This window comes from Calypte anna, chromosome 5A (genome assembly GCF_003957555.1).
Source record: "Calypte anna isolate BGI_N300 chromosome 5A, bCalAnn1_v1.p, whole genome shotgun sequence".
Lineage (NCBI taxonomy): Eukaryota > Metazoa > Chordata > Aves > Apodiformes > Trochilidae > Calypte > Calypte anna.
The window spans coordinates 40,165,369-40,189,017 of NC_044251.1; the positions used below are offsets into that span (position 1 = coordinate 40,165,369).

The 23,649-nt window shown below is 46.0% G+C and overlaps 1 protein-coding gene across 1 annotated transcript; it reads left to right on the top strand.

Annotated features, from left to right (window-relative positions):
• Positions 1 to 932: 932 nt before the first annotated feature.
• On the top strand, positions 933 to 23,441 carry GCH1 (GTP cyclohydrolase 1). Its single transcript, XM_008501074.2, has 6 exons — positions 933 to 1,341; positions 13,050 to 13,159; positions 15,465 to 15,520; positions 18,452 to 18,483; positions 19,441 to 19,525; positions 20,963 to 23,441. The coding sequence occupies exons 1-6, from the start codon at positions 1,032 to 1,034 to the stop codon at positions 21,087 to 21,089; spliced, it is 720 nt and encodes a 239-aa protein (XP_008499296.2). The 5' UTR covers positions 933 to 1,031; the 3' UTR covers positions 21,090 to 23,441.
• Positions 23,442 to 23,649: the final 208 nt, after the last annotated feature.

A 23,649-nucleotide genomic window follows, 5' to 3' on the forward strand; every position in this document is an offset into this window, starting at 1 on the left:
GAAGGGAGCAATGGGGAGACCTTAGAGCACCTTCCAGTGCCTGAAGGGGCTCCAGGAAAGCTGGGGAGGGACTGGGGACAAGGGCAGGGAGGGATGGGATGAGGGGGAAGGGTTTCCAGCTGCATGGAGATGGAGATGAGATGGGAAGAAGGTTTTTTTCTGCCCAAGTTCCCACCATTTTAAACTTTAATCTTGAACAACCAACTCCATGAAAATACCGAAAACATCTTCAGGGCAACAGCCTCCCAGGGCTTAAAGGGGCTCCAGGAAAGCTGGGGAGGGACTTTGGATCCGAGCCATGGATTGACAGGGTGAGGGTGGAAGAAGGGAGACTGCAATGAGACTTTAGGAAGGAATAGTTTGTTGTGAGGGTGCTGAGCCCCTGTGCCAGGTTTCCCAGAGAAGCTGTGGCTGCCCCATCCCTGGCAGTGTCTCAGCCCAGGTTGGATGGGGCTTGGAGCAACCTGGGCTGGTGGGAGGTGTACCTGGGCATGGCAGGGGGGTGGCAATGGAGGAGCTTTAGGGTTTCTCCCAACCCAAACCCCTCTGTGCCTCTGCTGAAGAGGACACGAAGAACGACGGTGCACGGACGCTCTCCCGCTGCTGCCCCACCGCTCCTCCCGGGCTCCCCGGCAGAAACTCCCCGTGGGTTGGGAGCGATCGCCATCCCGATCCCGATCCCGATCCCGATCCCGATCCCGATCCCGGTCCCGGTCCCGGTCCCGGTCCCGGTCCCGGTCCCCCCAGGGTTCCGGATCGGAACCTCCCCACCCAGTGCCGGGCTGAGACCGGGCGGCTCGTGACACACGGCGTGACGTCACGGCGGCGGCGGCCAATGGCAGCGGCGCGGGCGGTATAAAGAGGGCAGCTGAAGCGTCAGGCGGCAATGCTGAGGCGGGCGGCGGGCTCGGGGGAGAGGGGTCCGCGCTGCAAGGGGCTGAGGCGGGCGGGCGGTAGCGCTGAGGGCGAGGGGCTCCTCCACAGCGCGCTGCCCGCTCGGCTTCGAGCCGTCCGGTCCCTGGCGGGGGCCGATGGAGGCGGCGCGGAGCTGTAACGGGTACGCGCGGCAGGAGCGGCCGCCGGCTCCTTCCGCCTCCCCCTCGGCGGGCGCCGAGAAGTCCCGCGTCGTCCCCTCCGGCGGTGGCGGCGACGGCTGGAGGAGCGAGCGTCCCCGCAGCGAGGAGGACAACGAGCTGAGCCTGCCCAGCCTGGCTGCAGCCTACACCACCATCCTGCGCTCCCTGGGCGAGGACCCGCAGCGCCAGGGGCTGCGGAAGACGCCCTGGAGAGCGGCCACCGCCATGCAGTTCTTCACCAAGGGCTACCAGGAGACCATCTCGGGTAGGCAGAGCTACACCCAGGGCGGGCTGGGGGCTGTCCCCGTGGGCTTGCATTTCCTACCTTATTTCTTCCCGTGGGCTTTTGTCACCCCCCTGTCCCATGCCCCTGGTGTGTAAAGAGATCAGCAAGATGCCAAGAAGCACCCGCACCTCGGGGTCTGGGTGTTCCCTCTTTCCCCTGATTTCCTCCTTTAACCTCCATGCTGGTAAAGCTCAGGTTCTCCTCATAAACTTCTGTGCTTCTGATTTGGGTGAGAGGAACAAGTGGGTTTGCTTTCCTTCTTTCCCTTTTTCCAGCGTAGGAACTTTTCAAGCTCCAGCGTTAGGAACTTGTCTTCCTCCATCCCCATCTGAGCTAGGTGCTGGTCAGAAGGTTTAGGGACATTTCTCATAGCCTTAGGTGGTCTGGATTTTCTCAGAAACTGTCTCACTCTGCTGTTGCTTTTATCAGGTGAGGTTTTTCCAAAGGTAGGAATGAAACTTGGGGAGGTTGAGGAGATCTCAGCCCCATCTCAGGGTCCCAGCAGCTAATGCAGATGTAGAGGGGTACCCCAGGTTCCCAGCTGGCCCCATGTGAGTGTCTTATCTGCTTGCTGGCTCTGGGCCCTCCCTGAAGTCAGGAAGAGAGGAACTGGGTAGAATTTGTTCTCCTCATCACCGCCAACCCCGAAGTTGTCTCTTGGTCCCAGTGCAGGGATAATCCTGCTTGACACTTTGGGTTTTTACATCACTTTTCCTCTTTTCAGCTTTTCTACTAATGACTCTAGCCAGTAGAAACAGTAAAAAAAAAAAAGGGGCTTGGGAAGCTGGGGGATTCCCCCTCTTGAAATGAAAGGCAAGTTCCTGGTAGTGTACAAGTGTCAGCATGAACCTTTTGGCTGTGGATCAGGAAGGAGCTGCTCCTGTTCTGCTCTCTGGAGTACAGCACTGTTTGGAGTGCCCCAGAACTGCATCCAACAAAAATAATGAACCAAGCTGGGGGCTGGCATCTGGGAGCTTCCTGACAACTCCTCAGGTTCTGTTTTATAAGTGTGCTGTGCCTCAGTGTAAAGGTTGGCTTTTGTGCTTAGTTTCTTTTTTCACTTCCCAAGAGTTGGCTCTTGTGAAATCAGATTGTGTGTAACTTCCAGCATTAACTTACTCATGATCATTCTACACTCACATGCCAGTGCTGTGTCCTGGTTTCCCCCAGGAACACCATTTCTGCTGTGATCTTTGTTTTGCTTTTCTGCCCAAACCAGCTTCACATCTGGAAATAAGCTCCAGGCTCCAGTGGCCACCTTGCTCCCCTCATCCTTCAGTCCTCTGTTGTGTGGTGTGTTTGATATGAAGTTGCATCCTAGAATAAACCTTTCTTGGTAACAACTTCCCTCATTTGATGCTGATTGCATGTGTCTTTTTACTGTGGTCAAACCCAGGTGGTTTCACAGTAATCCCATCAGTCTGTGAAAGAATTTTTTCAGTGATAACTTCTCATCATGAATTTCTGTCATGAATGTTGAGATTGCTGCTCCTCTTAAGTCCTCTCATACCTGTGCAGTCACCCATTTCCTTCAGTTTTCTTTATAGTTGTTTTCTGCTCCATTATGGGTTCTCTGGGACCCAAATAGTCTGTCCCAGTCTCTCACATACATTTCATTAAGCAGAATACTTATGAATAATCCCCCCTGAATATCCTGGGAGAGAGCTGTATTAGATCCAAGAGTATAAAGCATCACTGCTGGGTGCTGTACTCTTGGTCTGCTTTTTGTTGTTGTTTCTTTCTAGGAAATAAACTGAAGTTGTACTCTTAACATCCCTTCCTGGGTCAGGTGTGGAATCCCTTCACTTCCAGCTACTCACCTCTTCTTGCTTCCAGGGCTTCCACTCTTAGCAGCCCAAAAAGAGTGAGCTGCAGCAGAAAGACCAAACCACAGCAGCAAGCAAAACAAGTAGAGGATGAGGAGTTGGCTGGGAGAGCTGCTAACTAAGTTACTGCCACTCAGCAGAGTTTTTAAAATGCTTTTTAAATGCCAGTGATCATGAAGTCTGTGGGGGCAAGGCCAGCTGTGTGAGACTCTGCTGTAGAATCCTCATGTGCTGTTGACTTCAGTGTGTTAACTGTCTGCCTAGCCAGGCTGTAAAAGCAAAAAAAAAAAAACCCTGCAAAACCCCAGCAAACAGCCCTGACCTCTTGTTTTCTCAGGCTTATTTTGCAACTTAGCTCCTTAGGTGGAAGTGGCTGGATAGACAGAGGTTAAAGCAGTGCTTGACAGAATGTGTTTTGAGGAACCAGGTCAAGTTTTCCTCCCAACAAGACAGAAGATAACCAACAGTTATCATAGCTGTAAGTCTTAACCTTCTCATAAAAGGTGTCTTGAGTAAAAGCTCTGTGCTTGTGGCTGTACAAAAGCAAGGCTGGATGTGAGGGGTCTTGCAACAGCCACCTGCCCCCAGCTGAGTTCATGGCCCTTCCAATATGTGGAAATGTTGCCAGACTAAAGCTGGAAAAGAATGACAAGACAAACCAAGGCAGTGACTTTTAAAGGCTTTATAATCAGCCTTCTGAGTTTGCCTGCTTGAGTACCTGCCTGAGGCAGGAGAAGAGCAATTAATTTCTGATGATATTTTAATTTTCCATACAGGAGCACAGAAAAATGTCATAAATACATCCCCAAGGTCTGAAATACAATGAAGGATGGGGACTGTACAATTGCAGGTACACTGCAGGAAGTCTTTCCTCTTTCATGTGCTTGACTGTGAGACTCTGGTAGTTCCATGGTTGGTCACAAAATGAAGCTACCTGAGGTTAGTGGTTTTGTGCCTTGCTCAATGAACATTTTTGAGTACAGCCAGGTGTCTGGAAGCTTTGTGGTGAAGGATGATGGCCATCCCTGTCCTGCAGCAGTCTGTCCTCTGTGCTGGCCCTGGGGGAGAAGGTGACTAAGTGGCATGAGTAGGGAGCTTTCTTTAAGGAACCCTGGTTCCTTTGGTTTTTAGGGAATGCTTTTTGGAAGCTTTTCAAATGGGTATTGTTTTTCTTTTGGAGCCTTGATTGATAATTCATCCTTAGGAAAAAAAAAACTTTTTCATTCTTTTTGGTTGCTGTGTGTCTGAGAACATCATACACTTGGGGCATGGTTTAGTAGGCTGGATGTTTGGTCTCCTTTCCTAGGCCTTGCCACTTTGCATGACAGCTGATGATATTTGTATTTTTGTGCTTCCCAAAGCTTCATTTTGGAGTGTTTTAGGGAAGGTTACATCTAAATTTTGTCTCTTCTCTTTGTTCAGATTTATGGGGATCAGAATCCAGAGAAGCTGATTCTGCTTTTCAGCTTCCACTCTGTGTAGTTCCTAGTTTGCTTTCAGCAGTGCAGAGAAGCAGTTTTCCTGCTTTCCCCCTATCCATCTTTGCTATCTGTGTCCTGCAGCTGCTCAGTGTTGTATTTCAGAGCCATTAGGAGAGTTTACTTACCAAAGGTCTAAATCTTGCTCTTTCTGTTCTTCCTGGGTTGTGCCTTTTCTCCTATTAATTAATCCTGGCTCTACCAACAGCCTCATTCTTTCTTTGACAAAATGTATTCAAATGTATTGGTCTCACTTCTGTGTTAGTAGTTGTCAGACTTCTGTTGGAATAGCAGGAATGCCTCCAGTGATTTCAAATAAAATCCACCTGGGGACCAGATTAAAAAATGCCAGCAGTTCACACTTGGGCATTTGTGCAGACACAGAAACCTCTGAATCTGCTGGGGAGGATGTCAGAACAGAGGATACCAAAAGTTTTAATTTTTTCAACTTTATACAGTGGTTGTGCACCAGCATCCATGAAAATATTTTTTTGTGTCCTGAGCCAGGGTCAGATCTATCTGCTTCACACTTCTGGGTGCAAATTGTGTAACAAAATAGTAACTTTTAAATAAAAGTGGGCTGGTCTGTTGAGAGCTGGTTGCCTTTAGCTTTCTCACAAGTGGTTCAGGATATTGCCCACCACGCAGACTGAACCTTGAGACATCTCTTCCCTCCTTTGCTAAAGGCTTAATGTCCCACTTGGAGGTGCTGGCTGTCAGCCTGTATAAATACTGCAAAGCACAAGTGTTTGCAAGTGGAAATACAAGACTGCAGACAGTGTTTAACTCAAGCTGAGGACCTCAGCTCAGTCTTGGTAAGCAGAGCCAAGAGGTGAGTTACAGAAATGGTGTGAGTTAACAATGCTCTTTCCCAAAGACAAACCAGAAAGGAGTTGGTTCTCATTGTGTAATCCTGTAGGAAACATCAGGTACAGGGCTGAACAAGCTGCCTGAATCTGCAGGAGGAAGTCAGCTTGTGTTCCTCATCTCTCAGCATGCTGAGCAAATAAACAGTGTAGTTTCTGGTGAGGAGGGTGATGGTTGTTCCAGGGACAAAAGCTGGAAGGCACGTTGACTTCTGAGGCTGTCAGCAGGTTCTGCTGTCCTGTCAGCATGGAAATCAGAAAAAGCAGGGAAGTGGAAATCAGAAATACTAGGAGAGGATTACTTTCTAGACCTCTGTGGTTTGAAAGGCTGTATATATACTTTATTTGTCTAGAAGATAAGTTGTTTATTAAAGGATATAAACCAGTTAGTTTTCATTGATTGGATTAACACCCGCTGAGCTCTGTGTGTGTGTTGCTTTCCCCCTCCCATGAGTTTATGCATTTTTCTTGTGGTGGAAGGGTGAAAAAGTGCAAGGTGCATACTCCTCTGTGTGGATCTGGTATTTTGACAGATGACAACAATGGTGCAAGCTCATAAATTTTTCCCAGCCCCCTCAGTTTGCTGAGGATGAGAGGTGCTGAGCGTCGCCACGCAAAAAGGGAGCCTTGAACAAACAGGGCTGTTTGATCAGCAGCATTGCCCTTTGCCAAGGGCTGGGGAGTTACCTCACTCTTTCCTGTTACTGGAAACAAGGTACTGCTAATTCTCTTGCTTCTCATAGATGCAGAAATATAACTTATAAATAACTAAAATATCAGTAGTATTTGGTACAGTCGTGTGCTGGATGGAATATTTTTCCCCTCATCACCAACAACCCCGAAGTTGTCTCTTGGTTCCACTACAGGGTAAATCCTTCTTGACAGTTTTTACACCAGTTTTCCTCTTTTCAGCCTTTCTACTAAGGATTCTACCCAGCAGAAATGTATGTATTTTCTCATAAACTGAGAGGTGAGAGATGCAGGGTTGTTCAGAGAAGGGTTAGGGTTTTTTTCCTCAGACTCTACTATGCTGAACAGGCACTTGGTGCTGTAAAACTTGTGCTGAGGTCTAGGGCTTCAGGATCTAGGACTGTAGGACTTTAGGATTTCCCAGGATGACCTCTATTGCCCACTGATGCTCAGGGAACACCAAATTTCCAAAGTTGGTTTGGGGTTTTGGTGGGACCTGGGAGTCCGGATCGACAAGAAGCTGAACATGAGCCAGCAGTGTGCCCAGGTGGCTAAGAAAGCCAATGGCATCCTGGCCTGTATCCGGAACAGCATTGCCAGCAGGTCCAAGGAAGTGATTCTGCCCCTGTACTCAGCCCTCGTGAGGCCACACCTTGAGTACTGTGTCCAGTTCTGGGCCCCCCAGTTCAGGAAGGATATCGAGGTTCTGGAGCAGGTCCAAAGAAGGGCAACCAGGCTGGTGAAGGGACTCGAGCATAGACCCTACGAGGAGAGGCTGAGAGAACTGGGGTTGTTCAGCCTAAAGAAGAGGCGGCTCAGGGGAGACCTTATCGCTCTCTACAACTACCTGAAAGGAGGGTGTAGCCAGGTGGGGGTTGGGCTCTTTTACCAAACAACTTTCAACAAGACAAGAGGGCATGGACTTAAGTTGTGCCAGGGGAAGTTTAGGTTAGATATTAGAAAGAATTTCTTTACGGAAAGAGTGATCCGTCATTAGAATGGGCTGCCCAGGGAAGTGGTGGATTCTCCGTCCCTGGAGATATTTAAAAAAAGACTGGATGTGGTACTCAGTGCCATGGTCTAGCAACCGCAACGGTGGTTCAAGGGTTGGACTCGATGATCTCTGAGGTCCCTTCCAACCCAGCCAATTCTATGATTCTATGATTCTATGATTCTATGAATTTGTGACATGCCTTAACCTCTCGAATCTTACCTATTAAAGGCTTCTAATCTCTTCATGTTGCTTTTCCCAAAGTGTTGTTTCATTTTCTTTGATTTTTCCCTTGTTTCAATTTCAGAAAAGTGTGGATGGGGGGGGGTGGGTGGCTCTCAGCACCTCCAGTGATGTGAGACATTGAAAAATAGTTATTGAAATCCTGATACATTTTAATGAGCATCTCCATAGCCCTGCCTCACATTAATAAAATCTCCTGGCAGAAGACAACTTCTAGAACCTAATCTTAGCTTCATCTGAGTGTCTGCAATAACTGATCTCTTGTGAATAGAGTCTCTCACTGCAACTTGGGAAGTGTCCTAGAGGAAAATAAACAGATCTGTCCAAATGATGGCCAGAATGAGTTGAATAGCAGTAGTGCTTTTCCTCCATCTTTGATGAAATGTGTCTTACATTGCACATCTGATTCACCTCTTCTGCTAACTGAGGAATTAAGCTTTGCTTCTGAGGTAAATGTTCCTGCCTGAAGTTGAGTTTCTGGTCCTGTGGTGTGGCAGTGATGAAATCTGTGAAATATTAGGCATGAACCTATAAATTCTTTTGGCTGGGGTTTCTCTTACCTTCTGTTAGGAAGGTCTGTTATGGCACAGAAGGCACATAATACTTATTTAATTTTCCTTACAGCTTTGGAACTCTATTGCCTATTTAAATAGTAATATGGCACCTTAGGCCATGTCCCTTTCTAGAGCTCTTCAAGACAACTTGAAGCAATTTCTGCTGTGAATTAACATACCCAGGCTGCTCCTGGGTACCTGAAGTCATAAACTTTCTGCTGCAGTACAAACTCTTTATATGGATGTTTTTCTAGCCTGCTTCTCTCTGTATGCCTAGTAAATTCCTGCTACCTCTTTAACACTGTAAACATTTTCTTGTTTCTTATCTGGAATATTTTCTCAAAGGGCAGCTACCCAGTGGTGTCATTACATCAATAAACACAAATTCAGTTTTGTCTCCATTTTACTGCTTACCCAGCAGCAACTGAAAGGTGTTTTGTAGCAATTTTTTGTAGCAATTTTCCTTCCAGATTTAATTCTGCCCCTGTGCTTGGTTGGTTTTCCTACCACACTGCTGCTGGCTCATGGCTCCTGCCCTGTTGGTTACATCTGTCTTTAGATGAAGAGGAACTTCTTCCTGAAGAGGACAGTCAAAGGTATCTGCCAGCATCCCCCAGCTGGCTTGTGGCACTTGGATCCCCTTGGCCACAACCCTATTTTTCTGGTGGCTTTGGTTGCCTGGACAATTTGGAGCTGTGGAATGGATGCCAGGAGCAAACTTCAGCCTCTGCCAGGATGGATTTAGCTCAGGAAGAAGTACTGGGGACTCTGAGGCAGCCTTCATCTGGGGATGCTGAGCAATCCTCAGGCTCTCTATTCCAAAGAGGAGCAGTGAGGCAACTTAAACACCACAGGGAAGTATTTCAGCTCAGAGTGAGAACAAACTGCATCACTTCAGTCTCCTGTCTCACAGGCAGAGTGAAAATGGGACATCTGAAGCACTGTGAAGCTCTGCAGAGTGCTCCCATCCTTCCTCCACTGACTGAGCCAGCTGCTGGGTGGGCTCTGAGTGTCTGTGGTTGCCAGAGGTGCTTTTGCTTCCCTGTGTCACATTAAAGACATGCAAATAGTTTCTATAGCAACAGGTCTTTTTGCTTGCCTCTGACGCAGAATTCTGAAAGGTCTTTCTCGATCTGTCTTCATCCACTTTGGATTTTTTGCTTTTATCAACTTTTTGAAGATAAAGGGAGGGGGAAAAAATTTTTTTCTGCCCTGTTTCAGGAGTTAAATTGTAGCAGAGGTGACTGTTTGCTTTTTAAGAGCCCACTAAAGTTTCTACAACACAACTTGGAGTCTGGGCTGAAGGGAAAATCAGCTGGAGTAATTTTGAGAGAGTGCCCAAAATGTACTTAATGTTTGTTCTTGTTCCCCTCCTCCCAGCCCTATATTTTAATGTGAATCATTAACATGATGTGTCTGGACTTAAGCAGTAGATACTCTTAGCTTTTTCTGGGGTTAGAGAGAATGAAAATTAAATTATCTGCACTTGTCTTTGGCTTGTTGGCAGCACATGAGCACAGCTGTATAAAAGCAGAGTAGGGAGGTAAAATTCTGAGCAACCAAGGGGGTGGTTTATGAAGATGCCCAGCTTCTTGCTAGCAAAGGAGGCACTAATCCTGACCTACCAATCTGGAGGATTGTGTGTGGTGCTTGGAAGCAATAAAAGTATTCCTTCATTTGAGAGGAAAAATTTCCTTTTTTATATTAAAAAAAAAAAGTATCCTGTTGAGGAGGAGTCCATCTGAGCTGCAGATGCCTTCCTTTGGCAGGAAGCTGAGCTAACAGTATTTCCTTTTAGCCCTCCTTTCCTCTAAAAGCCTGTTTGGCTTCTACTCTTTAGTTTTGAAGATCCTGGTGCTGCAGGAGGAAGGGATGGAAAAGATGCAGGTGGGTATTTTAGGGCTGGGAGTCTCAGCCAGTGCAACATTGCTCTGTGTGAGCTGGGATGAGCCCAGGGAAGGACAACATGGCTTTTAGATCCTGCCCTGAGTGGCCTCCAAATGAGGACACCAGAATTAAGGCAATGAAGGAGGCTTGTGCTCTAGCAGGGAGAATGAAAGAATGGGAAGAGAGGCACAAATTTGTCCTCAGCTTTGCTTCTGGACTGGTTAATCTGGAGCCCTGTTTCCCCTTCTGTCCTTTCAGCTCTGTTCTCCAGAATGTCTTCTGCAGACAGAGTTGCTGAGTCCCTGTTTGATGCTGTTGCAAATTGAATGACTGGAAGGGGAGGAAAAAAAAAAAAGCAGGCAAGGTTAAATAAAATGATATTGCCTCCCTGCACAAGTGTTTGAGTCTCTGCCAGATGAATCTCCTGTGTAGTTACTGAAAATGAGTGCTGTGGTGGAACACTGCACAGAATCTTGTCACAGCTCCTCTTACCTAACTCTCTTTTTGTCAGCACAGGGCTTGGGTTTCAAAGGAGCAGCTACAGGGCTTCAAGCTATGCTTATTTTCAGGACAATAGGTTTGTGGAGTGTGAGCAGGAGGGACAGGGGCAGGACAGACGTGACAAACTCTTTTTCACCATAGCTATTTATAAGTTTGTGGCCTTCAGTCTTATGTTTTGTTTTACCTTTGGTCCCTGCCTCACCTGACAGTGGTGAAGGGGGTGCTGGAGGAGCTAACACCAAGCTGGTTTCTTCCTTTTTGGGCTCTGTCCCTCCTTGAGGAGTTACTGATGCTGACTTAAAATCAGCACACCTTGCTGCAGGGCTGGTGCAGCTGAGCAGGTCTCATCTGGCTGCAACTCCTTGCTGATCTTAAATAAATTTAATGTGCAAAACTGGCACAAGCATCCCACAGCTCTGTGATTATTCTTCATGCATGGATCTGTTTGCTTGCACACCTCTGAAACTCTTGTGGCTTTGCCCAAGCTGCTGTGACCCAGGGCTGTAGCCTAGGAGGGAGTAGCCAAGAGGATGGATGGATGGATAGATGGATGGATGACTTCATGCTCCTGTTTGATTCCTTCAGCTGTGAGTAAGATGCATTTTGTCCCTAAAGTTGCCTCTGGGTGACACTTCAGAGGCCACCTAACCTTTATTTTTTCCCCAGCTTTAGAAGAGGGCCAGAAACTGCCTCCATGATACACCACAGCTCCTCAGCTTTCCTCTAACAGGTTGTAGCTCCCTTAGATGAAGTTTGGAAGGATTTATTCATATGTAGTGTACATGGATGAGTGTGTCTCTGCATATGTACACTCACATGTGTGAGACTTCATGGTTGGAGTGCCTTCTGCTGGGGCTCTGGCTTTGCCCTGCCTGACACATTGCCATGACTTGGTGAGGACGTGGCAATTCTTGGCTGTTCTGGACAGTCTGCTTTGGGAGCATGCTGACGTAAATCTCTATCTGACATCTGAGCTCTGATATGCTCCTGGCAAGCCTGGTGTGAGCCAAGCTGGTGGTGATCTAATAACAGCAGCAGTCACTCTGGGGATGCTTCGTGGATCTGTTTGGATTTTGGTTTAATAACACCGGGCATCGTGGCAGGTTTTGTGAAGCCACTGTTTGCCTTTCTGCTGTAGAAATGGCAGGTCTGCAGGGTGCTACAGGAGGGAGTTCAGAACCCAGGTGGCTGCTCCATCTCCTCTGAGCCTGCTCAGTGTCAGATTTTGGCTCTTCCTGGCTGCACTCACAGCTACACCACTGCACGGTGCTCCCTGTGTAACCAGAATTACCTCCAGCTGTCTTTAGAGTAACCCAGACTCTGGAATGAGAAGAACAAAATTATGTACTTTTACAGAGTTGTTTCCTGCCCTCTTTTGTGCCCCTTACACCTGATCAAAAGCCTTCTAGGATTCAGCCTCAGTGCCTTGCAGGTTGCCAGCCCTTCTCAGGAGAGAACGTGCGTCGCAGGCAGAACATCTCGCGCGCAGTTTCCAGGGTTACCTGTGCAGTGCTGATAGCAAGCAGGAAATTAAAATGCTGCATGATGCTGATGATCTGTTATCTACAGCAGATGGTGGCCATTAGGGGTACGTGCATGTCAGGGAAAGGCAGAAAAGCAAGGAAAGCAAACAACTATTAGATTGGTGTCGTTGCTGCTGCAGGTGTGAAGCTCTGCTCTGGGTGAGGCTGAGGAGTCCTGAGCATCCTGCTTCTGCTTTTGGGCCATGGTGTGGGAGACTCTGGTTCCTGGAAGTAACTCTCAGATGATAGTGTGGCTTCAAGCTAACTTGTTTTCAGAGCTACTTGTTTTCAGAGTTCCTTGTTCTGATTATCAGCCCCTCTGCACAGCTCGTTCTCTTGCTGGGCTCTCTGATCTCCTATGTGGCTCTTGTCCTTCTAAAGACTTGGTCTTTTGACTTGTAGACTGCTCTACTTGTAGCCTTTCTAACATAGTCCAGCTGCCTGCAGTCTTTGTGGAGGCAATAGTGATCCTCTGTAACCCATAGCAGGATTCCTTGAGTATGTGTTGGGGGACTGAAATCTTGAAAGAATCAACCGAGGACCACTTTCAGTCCAGGACAGCAAATCTCTCCCCCAGTCTGTGGATAAAGATCCGTCTGACTTTTGTGTATACCTAAACAGCTGCTGACTGGTGTGCTTCAGGAGGACATGACAGTCTTTTTTGTGCAAACCTTCTTTTAAGAGTGATGCTTGTGTTGAATTGCTGTGGTGGCTTAGCTTTTGTCACACCTCAGGCTCAGCTTCGCTAGTGGTTTGTAGAAGCATAAATGGAAGTGCTCTGTTCAACATTCCCTTTATCAGCTGTAGTTTTCACTGCTCTTAAGATGGCAGTAATTCTGCACAGATTAGGCTATTTCTGAGCTCAAACTGGTATTTAAACAAAGTGCTATAGATTTCTGGTGCAGGACAGATGGTCTGACAGAGCACTGTGGCAGCCGTGTGATCGTACGCAAACCCAAACCTCCTTGTGATGTTGCTCCTCACTTCTCTCCTGCATCTTACCCCTAAAAATCTGTAGTTCTGAGCAAGCTGTGCTCTTGCTAGAAGCTTTCTCAGGTGCTGGCAGGAAGAACCTTCCATCCCTTATGCATTTGTCTTCTTTTGTTTAATGTGGATGTTTAATTTCAGATGTTCTGAATGACGCCATCTTTGACGAAGATCACGATGAGATGGTAATTGTGAAGGACATAGACATGTTCTCATTGTGTGAGCATCACCTCGTTCCATTTGTTGGAAAGGTAACTCTTCCTCACCAAACAAATGTGGGAATACATGATAAAAGGCCTTAAAGTACATGTAAAAGACCTTGTAGCTGGAACTACAAAGCTTTGAAAGCTAAAAGTATTTACTGCTTACGGCTATGATTCTGGAAGTTAATCTTCAGCACACAAACAAGGCAAACCTCCTTAATGTGAGTTTTATTTGAATTTAAGCTCCTAAAATATAATGCTTAACCTTTCCTAGTTTAAGTAATCTAATGGTTTCTGACATTTCATATCAAAGCTCTTCTTCGTGAAGCAGCTGCAAGCCTTGAGGGCAGACATCTTGATATTAAACTGGCTCACCCTGCATGCTGACTCTGCCATGGATTTAGCTTTTAGCTCAGAGCTATCTGGTGTACATTCACCTCAGGAACCACCCCCATGAGTGGAGCAAACTTCTGATTAGCAGCCCTCTTTTAAATAAGGAAATCCAGTCAGGGTGGGGTTGGTCACAATTGATTATCAGGGTGCTGCTTAGGTTGGGACTCTCAGGAAAGGGGCTGGTGGTTTAGAGACTGTTGAAACTGGGGTGGTAACAACTTGAAAAAGAAAATATAAATTCTCAAGTTAACTGCTGTAAACGTGATGAAGAGTTTGGAGTTGGTCCCTTCTGTGCATCTCATCCCCTTCACTCCCATATCAGCACAGAAGGATGGAGCTTACTCTGCTCCATCTGCTTAACCATAAAGTACTCACAGGCTAGAAAGCAGCAAGTGCTTTTGCTTTGTGTAATATTCAACCAGTACCACATATGTTTCAACTGCCTCCCAAAAATAAAATACCTGAATGGAAACCAGGTCTTTGTGTTGTTCTGTCACCTCCATTTCATCTGCTTTCTTTTCTTACTGTGAGTATTTTGTACTGGAAACCAAGGTGGCTTTCTGTGCAAGCTTTCTATTTCACCTGTTATTTTTAGTTACACAGACCACGTATATTTTCTTTGTTAATCCTGTATTGATCTGTATTACTTACAAGAGACTTAGCTAAAAGTAAAAGCACAAGACAGAAAACCACCTTTATCCTGGCCCAAACCAGGACACAATGGATGCATTCTTTTTACATCTGGCTGCTTAACCTGCATGGTTTGGAGAACTCTTCTCACAAACACTGAAAGGGTCCTGCTGGTATAATAGTCTGCTAAATGATGTGGAAATGCCTCTAAATGTTCTCAGACCAACCATTCCCCTGATGGGTACATCAAACAAGCTGCAGGTGCTGACCTGTCAGGCTTGTATTTGCAGTTCTTTCTGCAAGGAAATGAAGAAATTTCCCCCAAATAGTCTGGGGTGTACAGGGTTCAACACTTATTTCTAAGTTGTGTCTCTTGCTTTATCTGAAATGTTTCGTGTCTTTTCAGGTGTCAGTGGGTTGAGTACCCAACAGAAGGGATAGGAATGAGCAAGTTAGCCAGGTAATTAGGTTGTACTGTGGTACCACTAACTGCAGGTACAGTGAAACAGGATTCTGAGATGGGGCTGATAGGCAAAGCACAAAGAATCCTACACTGACACTCCCCTCCTGTATTGTGGCTAATTTTTCAAGGCTCTGGAACAGTGACATAAATGTTGGCTTATGATTTGTGATAACAGCAAACCCAGTGATATTCAGTAGCCTGTCTTGCTTCCTAAAAACAAGAAGCTAAACAGCTTTCCCCCTGCCTTTAGATCTAAGCACTTTTCTTCTCAAGAATTTATTCCACCTTGGTGTATTTAAGTGCTGGGTATGAATTCTTAGCAAATCCATATTCAAGCAGGATGGAAGGTGACTTAATTGTACCATGCTCCAGGGTACTACCCATAGCAGGAATTAAAAAAAAAATGAAGTGCAGCCTGATTTTGGTGGCTAAGTACTTCTTGCCATCAGAACTCTTAACCTGGAAGTGTAACCCTCTCCCACTCAGTCCCTAAATCCATTTTAGGTCTTGAAAGAAAACCTTGTTCATTTTAGATGAACAGTACTGAGTGACAGACTGCTTTTTGTACCCAAATGTGCAATTACTCTGTAGCATTCTTGAGACCTCTAGAAGAGCTGTGATATTTTTTCTCCACCTCAGAAAACTTCTTCACCAGGACAGTGACCTCATCAAGGCATTTATTGTCTCTGTTAGCCCTGCAGTTTTTCAGGCTTGCATGGTGGCACATTCCTCCCACATGCTAAGACTTCTGAACTCTTCCAGAGTTAGTTCTGAGGCAAATGCACATCTGATTCTCTATGCATGAGTTTCACATGCATTTGGTAGTGTGGCTTTGATTCTGGTTATGGTTTTTTTTCCTCTCTCTAGGTACATATTGGCTATCTTCCTAACAAACAAGTACTTGGCCTCAGCAAGCTTGCTAGGTAAGTGTTACCGTAATGAAAGTGATTCTAATTTGTAAAAAGGATTCCAAGCTGTGCTAACTGTGTTAATCTTCCTAATCTGGTGCCCCTGTAAAGCTCAGCCCACTTTGTGTCCTGGGTTTGGATTCAGTCCAATCCCCAGCATTATGGTTTTTGTGGAGGAGGACAGATCAGTCTCAGAGCTCTGTGCTGATTCACATCAGTTGAGTGTGGCAGAGCTGTGACACTTTTATACATTCATCCAGAGCATTGGTGGCTGCAGGGAGCACAGAAACAAGAACAGCAGGGAATTTGGTCACAGTCTAAGGCAGGCCACTAAAACCAGTGGGGATCTGGAGCTCTTTATCACTTGGGTGTATGTTGACTGATAAAAACAAAAATCCCAAACTTCTAAACTGTAAGTGAATGTTTTGCATGGATGGAAAGTGAAGCTAAAGCTTTCTGCTCTTAGTTGGCTCCTCAGATAAATGTGGCATTTCTTTCTTTCACTCAGGGCCTGCTGAGAGAGCTGTAGGGTAGTTTGCATACCTAAGGTTCAGCCTAAGAAACAAAGTAATTAGGATACAGAGGAGAAATCCACTTGTTATGTAAAGTAGCTTTCTCCTCAGCAAGTGCCCTTGGACCTGTTGTTGCACAGTCCTTGTTATCAAGTGACACTTTGTACTTGTGGTGAGGAAGAGGATGCAAAAAAGCAGAGTACTGGGGATGGGAAAGGAAGCATCTCTTTTTGAGAAACCTGAAGAACTGGCTGTAGTTCAGGAAGGCTGCACAGGTTCTGCTTATGCTTTTCCTGATGCATCTGTTAATCTTGCTGTAGTTCCAATAATACTAATGAGAATTAGCCTGGTAAATCTGCATGCCTGCTGTGTAGGATGTGACACTGAGATGCTTTACAGTCAGTCAGCTGTCTGCTCAGCTCACACAAGAGTGAATTTGGTTTGGAAGTGGAAGGGCCCTTGGAAGTCTCGTCTTTTTTTAATCTGTCACAGGGAGGTGTCCTCTGGCAGTGCTTCTAGGAGTGGACTTTGCTCTGATTAGAAGGCTGAAAGGGGCAGTTCAGCAGTTAAGTGTTTTTATCCACATTTTCTGTAGCTGCACCCAAGTGCTGAAATTGTTGGGTGAGGTTTTGAGCTGACAGCACTGCAGTTCCTGGGAGAAAAGCTTTGCCTCCTGTAGCTCCTCACTCTTGGGGACATCTGAGTGGCACTTTGTGGCTTGCATTGTACTGGCTGGATATTCTTTAAGTGGTGAAGGATTATTTTTGGGGGAGAGCTGGAGTTCTGAAGGGAAGCATCCTTCCTGGAGAGGCTGCCCTTAGCACTCAGCTTCATTCCTGCAGGGCCTGGATGCAGGATGAAGAAGGATTAAGTTTGTGTTTGCTCTGGTTACCTCTGAACTGCAGGTGTAAAAAAAAGCTCAAAATTGTCTTCAATGATTTTTTTTTTTTGATACAAGTGACAACATTGTGCCAAAAATGTACTATTTTCCTACTGTTTATTCTCAGGATAGAAATATGGGTGAATATCTGAGGCTTCCTGGTCTGTTCTTGGAAGGGGTTAAATCTTCCCTTGATTTTCCAAGTTAGGGTAAAACTCCTGTACACTGCAGTACTGAAAAGATTAGGTTCTTGTGTAACCAAGTGTTTCCAGTCCTCACTTGCTTTCTGAGTGCTTCCCCTGAAGAGACTGGGCCAAGCAGTGCTTCCTTTTTGTGCCCTATATAATGCAACCTGTGTTCAAACAAAGATTTGTGGGGCTGTTGGTACTGTAGGCCTAGTCTTTCCTAATAGGATTAGTTTAATGTGGTGTTTCTGTAGCTGTGGGTGACCTGTGTTCAGTAAACAAATATCTTTCTTTGGATTTTAAGCTCGGGCTTGAAACTGCTGATTCAAAGAACTGTTTCCACATAAATGTGCTTTTACAGGACTTCTAACATGTAAAGATACCTGAGCATCAGCTTGTTTCCTATCCATAGATTTAATATAAATATTCTTTTGCTTTGAGAATAGCTGCAACACGACCACTTCATTTCTGCAGGGGAGTTTCTGCATGTAATTCTCTCTCCAAAAGAGCAGACAAATCTCATGGCCAGAAATGTTCCCTGTAACCAATGCCTCAGGCTGCCAGCCAGTGTCTGGTTTCTGTCTGGTCTGACCAGATGGGTATTAAGCTTTCTATAGCAACTTCTTTACGTGGCCACTTGATGTGTAATTCAGCATCTGGTGGTGACTTCAGTGACCTTTTGGGGTACAGAGCAGCAATAAGAGTTTCCTTAAATGTGTGGATTTATAGCATAGTGGTGATAAAGGATTGGTAGTGTTACTTGCATTGCCCCACAGATATGCTGGAAGAGGGGCACTAAGGTGATCCTGGCACTGAAATGTGAAGGGTGGTCTGATACATGGATGGAGTGTCTCTGTTTTAAATAAACCCAATTTTGTCTCATTGTTCTGGGTTAAATCCGTGGTCAAATGCAAGAATGCAAAGCATCTCTTGCTTAGTTTCAGTAGCCTGCTGGGAATTCCCAGTATCTGAATTGTCCTTAAACCAACATTTGGTTTAGATTGAAGCAAAAGGAAATAACCTGACCTCCTCAGCTCCAAGATGAGCTCCTGGGGAGGCTTTGGGCAGGAATTCCCTTGTGATGGAGGTGGGTGGTTCAAAAGCAACAGCAAACAAAAGAAGCTCTAAGGAGAAGTGACATTTGCCCCCAAAATTGTCTCTGGGGTGGCAATTCAGGAGAATCTGTCACTGAACACAGGGATGTGCCAAGGGAAAAACCCTTCAGCCAGGGGCTGAGCAGCAGCATGATGCTCCATGGATTTCCAGGAAGGACACAGATCCATGAAGTTATTTAGTTTCATGGTGTCAAGTTGATTGTGAAGATCAGGCAGGGAGATGTATAATGTTGTCCTTTTCCTTTCCCCTTTAGGATTGTGGAAATATACAGTAGAAGATTACAAGGTAAGCAGCTGAAGTTTTGGTTTTCTTGCATGCACTCCTTTCCTAGACACCTCAGGGTACTGTTAGTTGTGGGTGGGCTGTAGCTGTGCCAATTTTAGTGTGCAGAAAACCAGTGTTCTTCAACAGGAGTTTTATCTGCTGTCTTAGCCCCTGTGCTTCCAGTTGAGGGATAAAATCTGCCTGTGAAAATAGATGTAGGCAGCAACTGATTGAGAGGAGGAACATGCCCCAAGATACAGCTGCCCAGAATAACTCAACTGCTTGGATGCTGCTGGAGATGAACTCTCCTACACATAATTTGAGAGTTGCCTTCAGGAACTCTTGTCTGAAGAGATGGAGCAGGAACTGCTTCCCTGCTGCCCTTGGGAAGTGGGGGATCTGAGGCTTTGGCTCTTATTGTCCTGCAGTTTAATTTGGCTTCTTCTTGGAGTCAGAGATCATGGAGACCATTGAGTCCAGCCTGGTGAATAGAGGGTGTTAGAACTACAGGAAGTAAAGCTTTACAGGACAATACAGGACAATAAATTAGCATAGTCTGCTAATTAAAAAAAAAAATAATCTCCATTTCCTTAGAAAGAAATGGTGTGTAGGGAATGAGGAGTGCAGCTGTAAAGCCAGTGAACAAATCTATTAAAAAACAAAGAAAAAGGAGAAGCAAGAAAACCTGACTGCACAATAGGAGGGAGAGGAGCTGTTCCAACAAATCATGGTAATGCCATCCCAGCAAAGGAGTAATTCAAAATATAAATGAGTAAAATAAAAGCTCTGTTGCAGGATACAAAGTAAGAGAGAGGATTTAGTGCTAATAACATTTATTTAGAGAGAGCAGAGCTTGTCTAAGGGGAGGGGTAGTGGGGAGCAGCCACACTTGAAGGGAGGAGGCAGTGATGCCATGCAGAGGGGTGGTGCATATGCTCAGGGGGAGCATCATTCCTCAAACCTCTGCTGTTCTCTCAGTCCAGGAGCGCCTGACCAAGCAGATTGCAGTGGCCATCACTGAAGCCTTACAGCCTGCTGGAGTTGGAGTGGTTATTGAAGCCACGTAAGTTCCCCTGAGCCCTCCTGTGGCTGTTTGTGACCCCAGCAGAGCCCCTGGTGTCCTTTTGCCTCTTTGTGCACCCTGCTTGGGTTGGAGGCAGAGTGGAGGTGGCAGGGATGGGTTCAGTGGAATGGTCTGGGGGGTTTGGGGACCTGCCTTGTCCCCTGGGGAGATGTGGCAGCTGGGATGAGTTGTCCCAGTTACACTGGGTCCCTGCTCTGCCTCATCACACCTTCTAGCTTCTTGAGGAAGGGCAAAGCTTGGGACTAGCAACAGGCATGGCCCTGGGAACAGGACACACCTTGGGAAGGGGAGATTCCCCTGGGAATCTGGGGTGAGAAGGCAGTTCTCAGGGACTGGGAATCTGGCTTTCTTTTCCATAGAGGACAGCTGAGGTACTGCTGGCAGATTTCCATTCTGGGACATGGATCTGATGGAGAGGGTCCAGAGGAGGGCTGTGAAAATGGTGAGGGAACTGGAACACCTCTGCTATGGAGGGTTTCCAATGTTTGTGGGGTCTTTTGAAATGCATTTTAACTTCCCTAGTAAGGGCTCAGTGCTGAAAGAGGCATGGAGGGAGTTTTGCCCTTCCCTGGTATTCCCTTTGTACCTTCCCAGAGGGGAGGACACAGAATCCCACACCCATGGACTCCTCCAGCCTTTGCTCCTCCAAAATTTGGAAAAGAAACATCAGAAGGATGGTCCAGGCAGGCTCTAGGAAGTCAATTCACATTTCTGCTCTTGGGAACATGCAAACAGCTGTGTAACACAAATCTCCCATGGACCTGCCCCCCATTTCTGATGGGATGATCCAACATCCAGTCCTGTGTCCAGCTCTGGGGCCACCAACACAGGAAGGACATGGGTCTGATGGAGAGGGTCCAGAGGAGGGCTGTGAAAATGATGGGGGAACTGGAACAGCTCTGCTGTGGAGCCAGGCTGAGGGAATTGGGGGTGTTCAGCCTGGAGAAGAGGAGGAGGCTCCATGGAGACCTCACAGTGACCTTCCAGTATCTGAGGGGCTACAGGGAGGCTGGAGAGGGACTGTGTGCAAGGGCCTGGAGGGATAGGATGAGGGAAAATGGGTTTAAATTAGAGAAGAGCAGCTTTAGATTGGATGTGAGGAACAAGTTGTGTCCCCTGAGGGCAGTGGCACAATGGCACAGGGTGCCCAGGGAGGGGGTTGAGGTCTCATCCCTGAAGATATTCAAGGTGAGGCTTGAGGAGGCTCTGAGCAACCTGATCTGGGTGAGGGTGTTGGACTGGGGGACCTGCAGAGGGCCCTGACAACCCCAATTATTCTCTGATTCTGTGGTTTGGAGGTTTTGTCACTCCCCAGAATTGACTGTGACTGCTTAAGGAACATCTCACTGTAGGATTCCTTTTTTCTTTTGAGCATCCCCAACTCATTCTCATTGCCTCTCCCCTCATCTCTTCCAGGCACATGTGCATGGTAATGCGTGGGGTACAGAAAATGAACAGTAAAACAGTAACCAGCACCATGCTGGGGGTGTTCAGAGAAGATCCAAAGACCCGTGAGGAATTCCTGACACTCATCAGGAGCTGAAACTGTGGTGTTCTCTAAATGCACTCTGGAGATGTTCTGTCCAGTGTCAATGTCTGTTTTACTTGTTCCTACATCTCACTTTTATTTTTTTCCCCAACTAAAAACCCTTGTGAATTGTTGTCATGGTCTTTGTGCAGTAAAAGACTTCTGATGGCAAATCAAAGATGTAATGATGGGGTGGGCTCCTCCTGGTGTTCCAATGATGCTGATGGCACAGAGCTCCAAATAGGGGGTTAAAAAAAATGTCACTTTTCCACCTACACTGCAGCACAAACTGCTGCTGGGGGAAAAGTGGGGCTTGGGACTGAAATGGAGATTTGTGAAGCAGTTGTTTCTCCAAATGAATATGAAGCAGCAGAGGAATTAACTGAGAGGCTGTGGATTCTTGTGGGACCCATTTGTGCTGCAAAAACTGCAGCTCTGCTGAGATGGGTGGTCCTGGAGGGTCTCTGACTCTGTTTTATTACAAGTCCTGCAGTGGCTGTTTCAGTATCTGGTTTTGTATGTTACACCTCTTGGAGATGTTACCTCTGATTCTGTGTTATATCCTTGCTAGTATTAACCCCACTATGTTTTTATGTGGGTTTTGTTTGTTTGGGTGGTGTTGTGGGGGTTTTTTGGGGTTTTTTTTTTTTTGTTTTTTTTAGAAATTTAAAACATTTTTTCCTAGCCTCTTAAGAGGTAGGAAGCTAACTTCTAAATTATTTGGGGCACAGTCTTAGTATAAAGGGTTTTATGCATCTTTTTCTCTGTGCCTCAATGTCTGACCACTTCAGCTCTCAGTTTATGATTTTTGAGCAAAATTTAACAGGGGGAAGGAAAAAAAAAAAAACCCACAACCCAACCCCAGAGTCTGTCTATGAAGTGCTAAGATCTCCAAGGAGGTTTTTAATGTTATTTATATCTTGAGCTTTCCTTCTTGGAATTCCATGGGTTAGAAGGAGAAGCCTAAATCTAGCCTGATAATCTGAAAATGAAGACTTTCAGGTATTTCAAGACTTGAATCTTGGAAGTGTTGGACCAAAGGTGAGCACTGCAATCCTGAACACAGCACATTGTACCTCTCCTGCCTGGCTTCAGGTCATTCCAGGACAAAGTAGCCTGAAATAACAACTTATTTTGTAAGAGCAGTTGAAAAAAGCTGATTTCCAGGCCCATCAAAATGAATTAAACCACATTTTAAATTTTTTTTATTATTTTTTTCTGTCGGTGTGGCAAGCTCTGCATGTGGCAGCATTGGTACAGCAAGTTTCAGCCAGCTGGACTTGGCTGAACTCCTTTTGTTAAAATTTTAATGGGTGTTTTGTAACTTTTAATTGGGACAACATGAGGCACAAATGAAAAACACCCTTCCCCAAACTGAGCACTGGAGAAAAAGCTTCAGACATCAAATGCCAGCCAGGGGGTCAGATGCCCCCACTGAGGATCTCACAGCCAGCACTCAATGGGGTTCCAAGATATCCTCTATTTAACCCTAAAAGGCAATTCCTGGTCTGGCAAACCTCAATCTTCCTAATTTTCCTGTCTCTTCCTTCAGCCAGTGTTGGAAATGAAATGAAAATCAAGTCTGGACAAATTTCCATTGGGCCTAAAGAACTTTCAAGCAGCAGCAACCCTCTTGTGGGCTTAATGACAGGAATTCTTACCTTTCACAGCATTATTGGAAAAATCCTTTCTGATCTCCTCTCTCCTGGATTCTGTAGAGTTAGGTGCTATAAGAAGTGTGTGTCTGGTGTGAACAAGCTGTGTGTTGCACATCTATAAAATACACCAACTCTATGGCATTTGCTTTCCTTAAATGATTAGGAGCAGATATTGCCACACTTCAGTTCTGTGTTTCAACCATCCAGCTGAAAAGCCTTAAATCTTTCTTGCCTGAAGTTCAGAGTAAAACTCTCTTTTTAGTTCAACAACTGGAAGGAGAATCTGAGGACCAAAGGGGCATGCACACCAGTACATCTCTTTCTCTTTGCTTGCTTTAGTTTGAGAATTTTAAGTCTCTGTAAAACCCATTCTTGTGTCTGAGGTGATGAGAAATCAGGTTTTAACCACTTATCTCTCATCAGGATGAAGTTCATGTTGCACCATTTTATTTTTTAATTTTGCTGTGACCTGTAGTCCTTAAAACATACCTCTCTCTCTCTCTCTCTCTCTCTCTACTTGTGGCCTTGGATTTTGTTCCACATTTTTGGTTGGTGTAAGAGCTGGTGCATTTTCTGGCATGTCAGTATTGTTTAAGCCCAGGAGCTTTAACTACTCCCAGTGTGTATATTTGTATAGCACCTCCAACCTGTTGTACCATGTGGAAGTCCAGTGTCTCTCAAACATTAAAGCACAGTGTTACCCTTTGGAGTGGCAGTGTCCTTGGTGACTTGGAGGTGACAGCATTGCACAGGGAGGTGCCACAGGCTCCATCTCTTTAGGTGGGGATTGTTTTGGCACCAGCAGGTGCTCCAAGCCTCTGAGATGTTGGGTTGTTTTTCTGGGATGCTCTTGTCCCAGATGTTGGGTTCTTCTGGGATGCTCTTTTCCCAGGTGTTGGGTTTTTCTGGGATGTTCT

Coding starts and splice junctions, on each gene's coding strand:
- GCH1 (XM_008501074.2), top strand. CDS start 1,032: ATGGAGGCGGCGCGGAGCTGTAACGGGTACGCGCGGCAGGAGCGGCCG. Junction 1,342..13,049: donor CTACCAGGAGACCATCTCGG/GTAGGCAGAGCT, acceptor GTTTAATTTCAG/ATGTTCTGAATGACGCCATC. Junction 15,521..18,451: donor GGCCTCAGCAAGCTTGCTAG/GTAAGTGTTACC, acceptor TTTCCCCTTTAG/GATTGTGGAAATATACAGTA.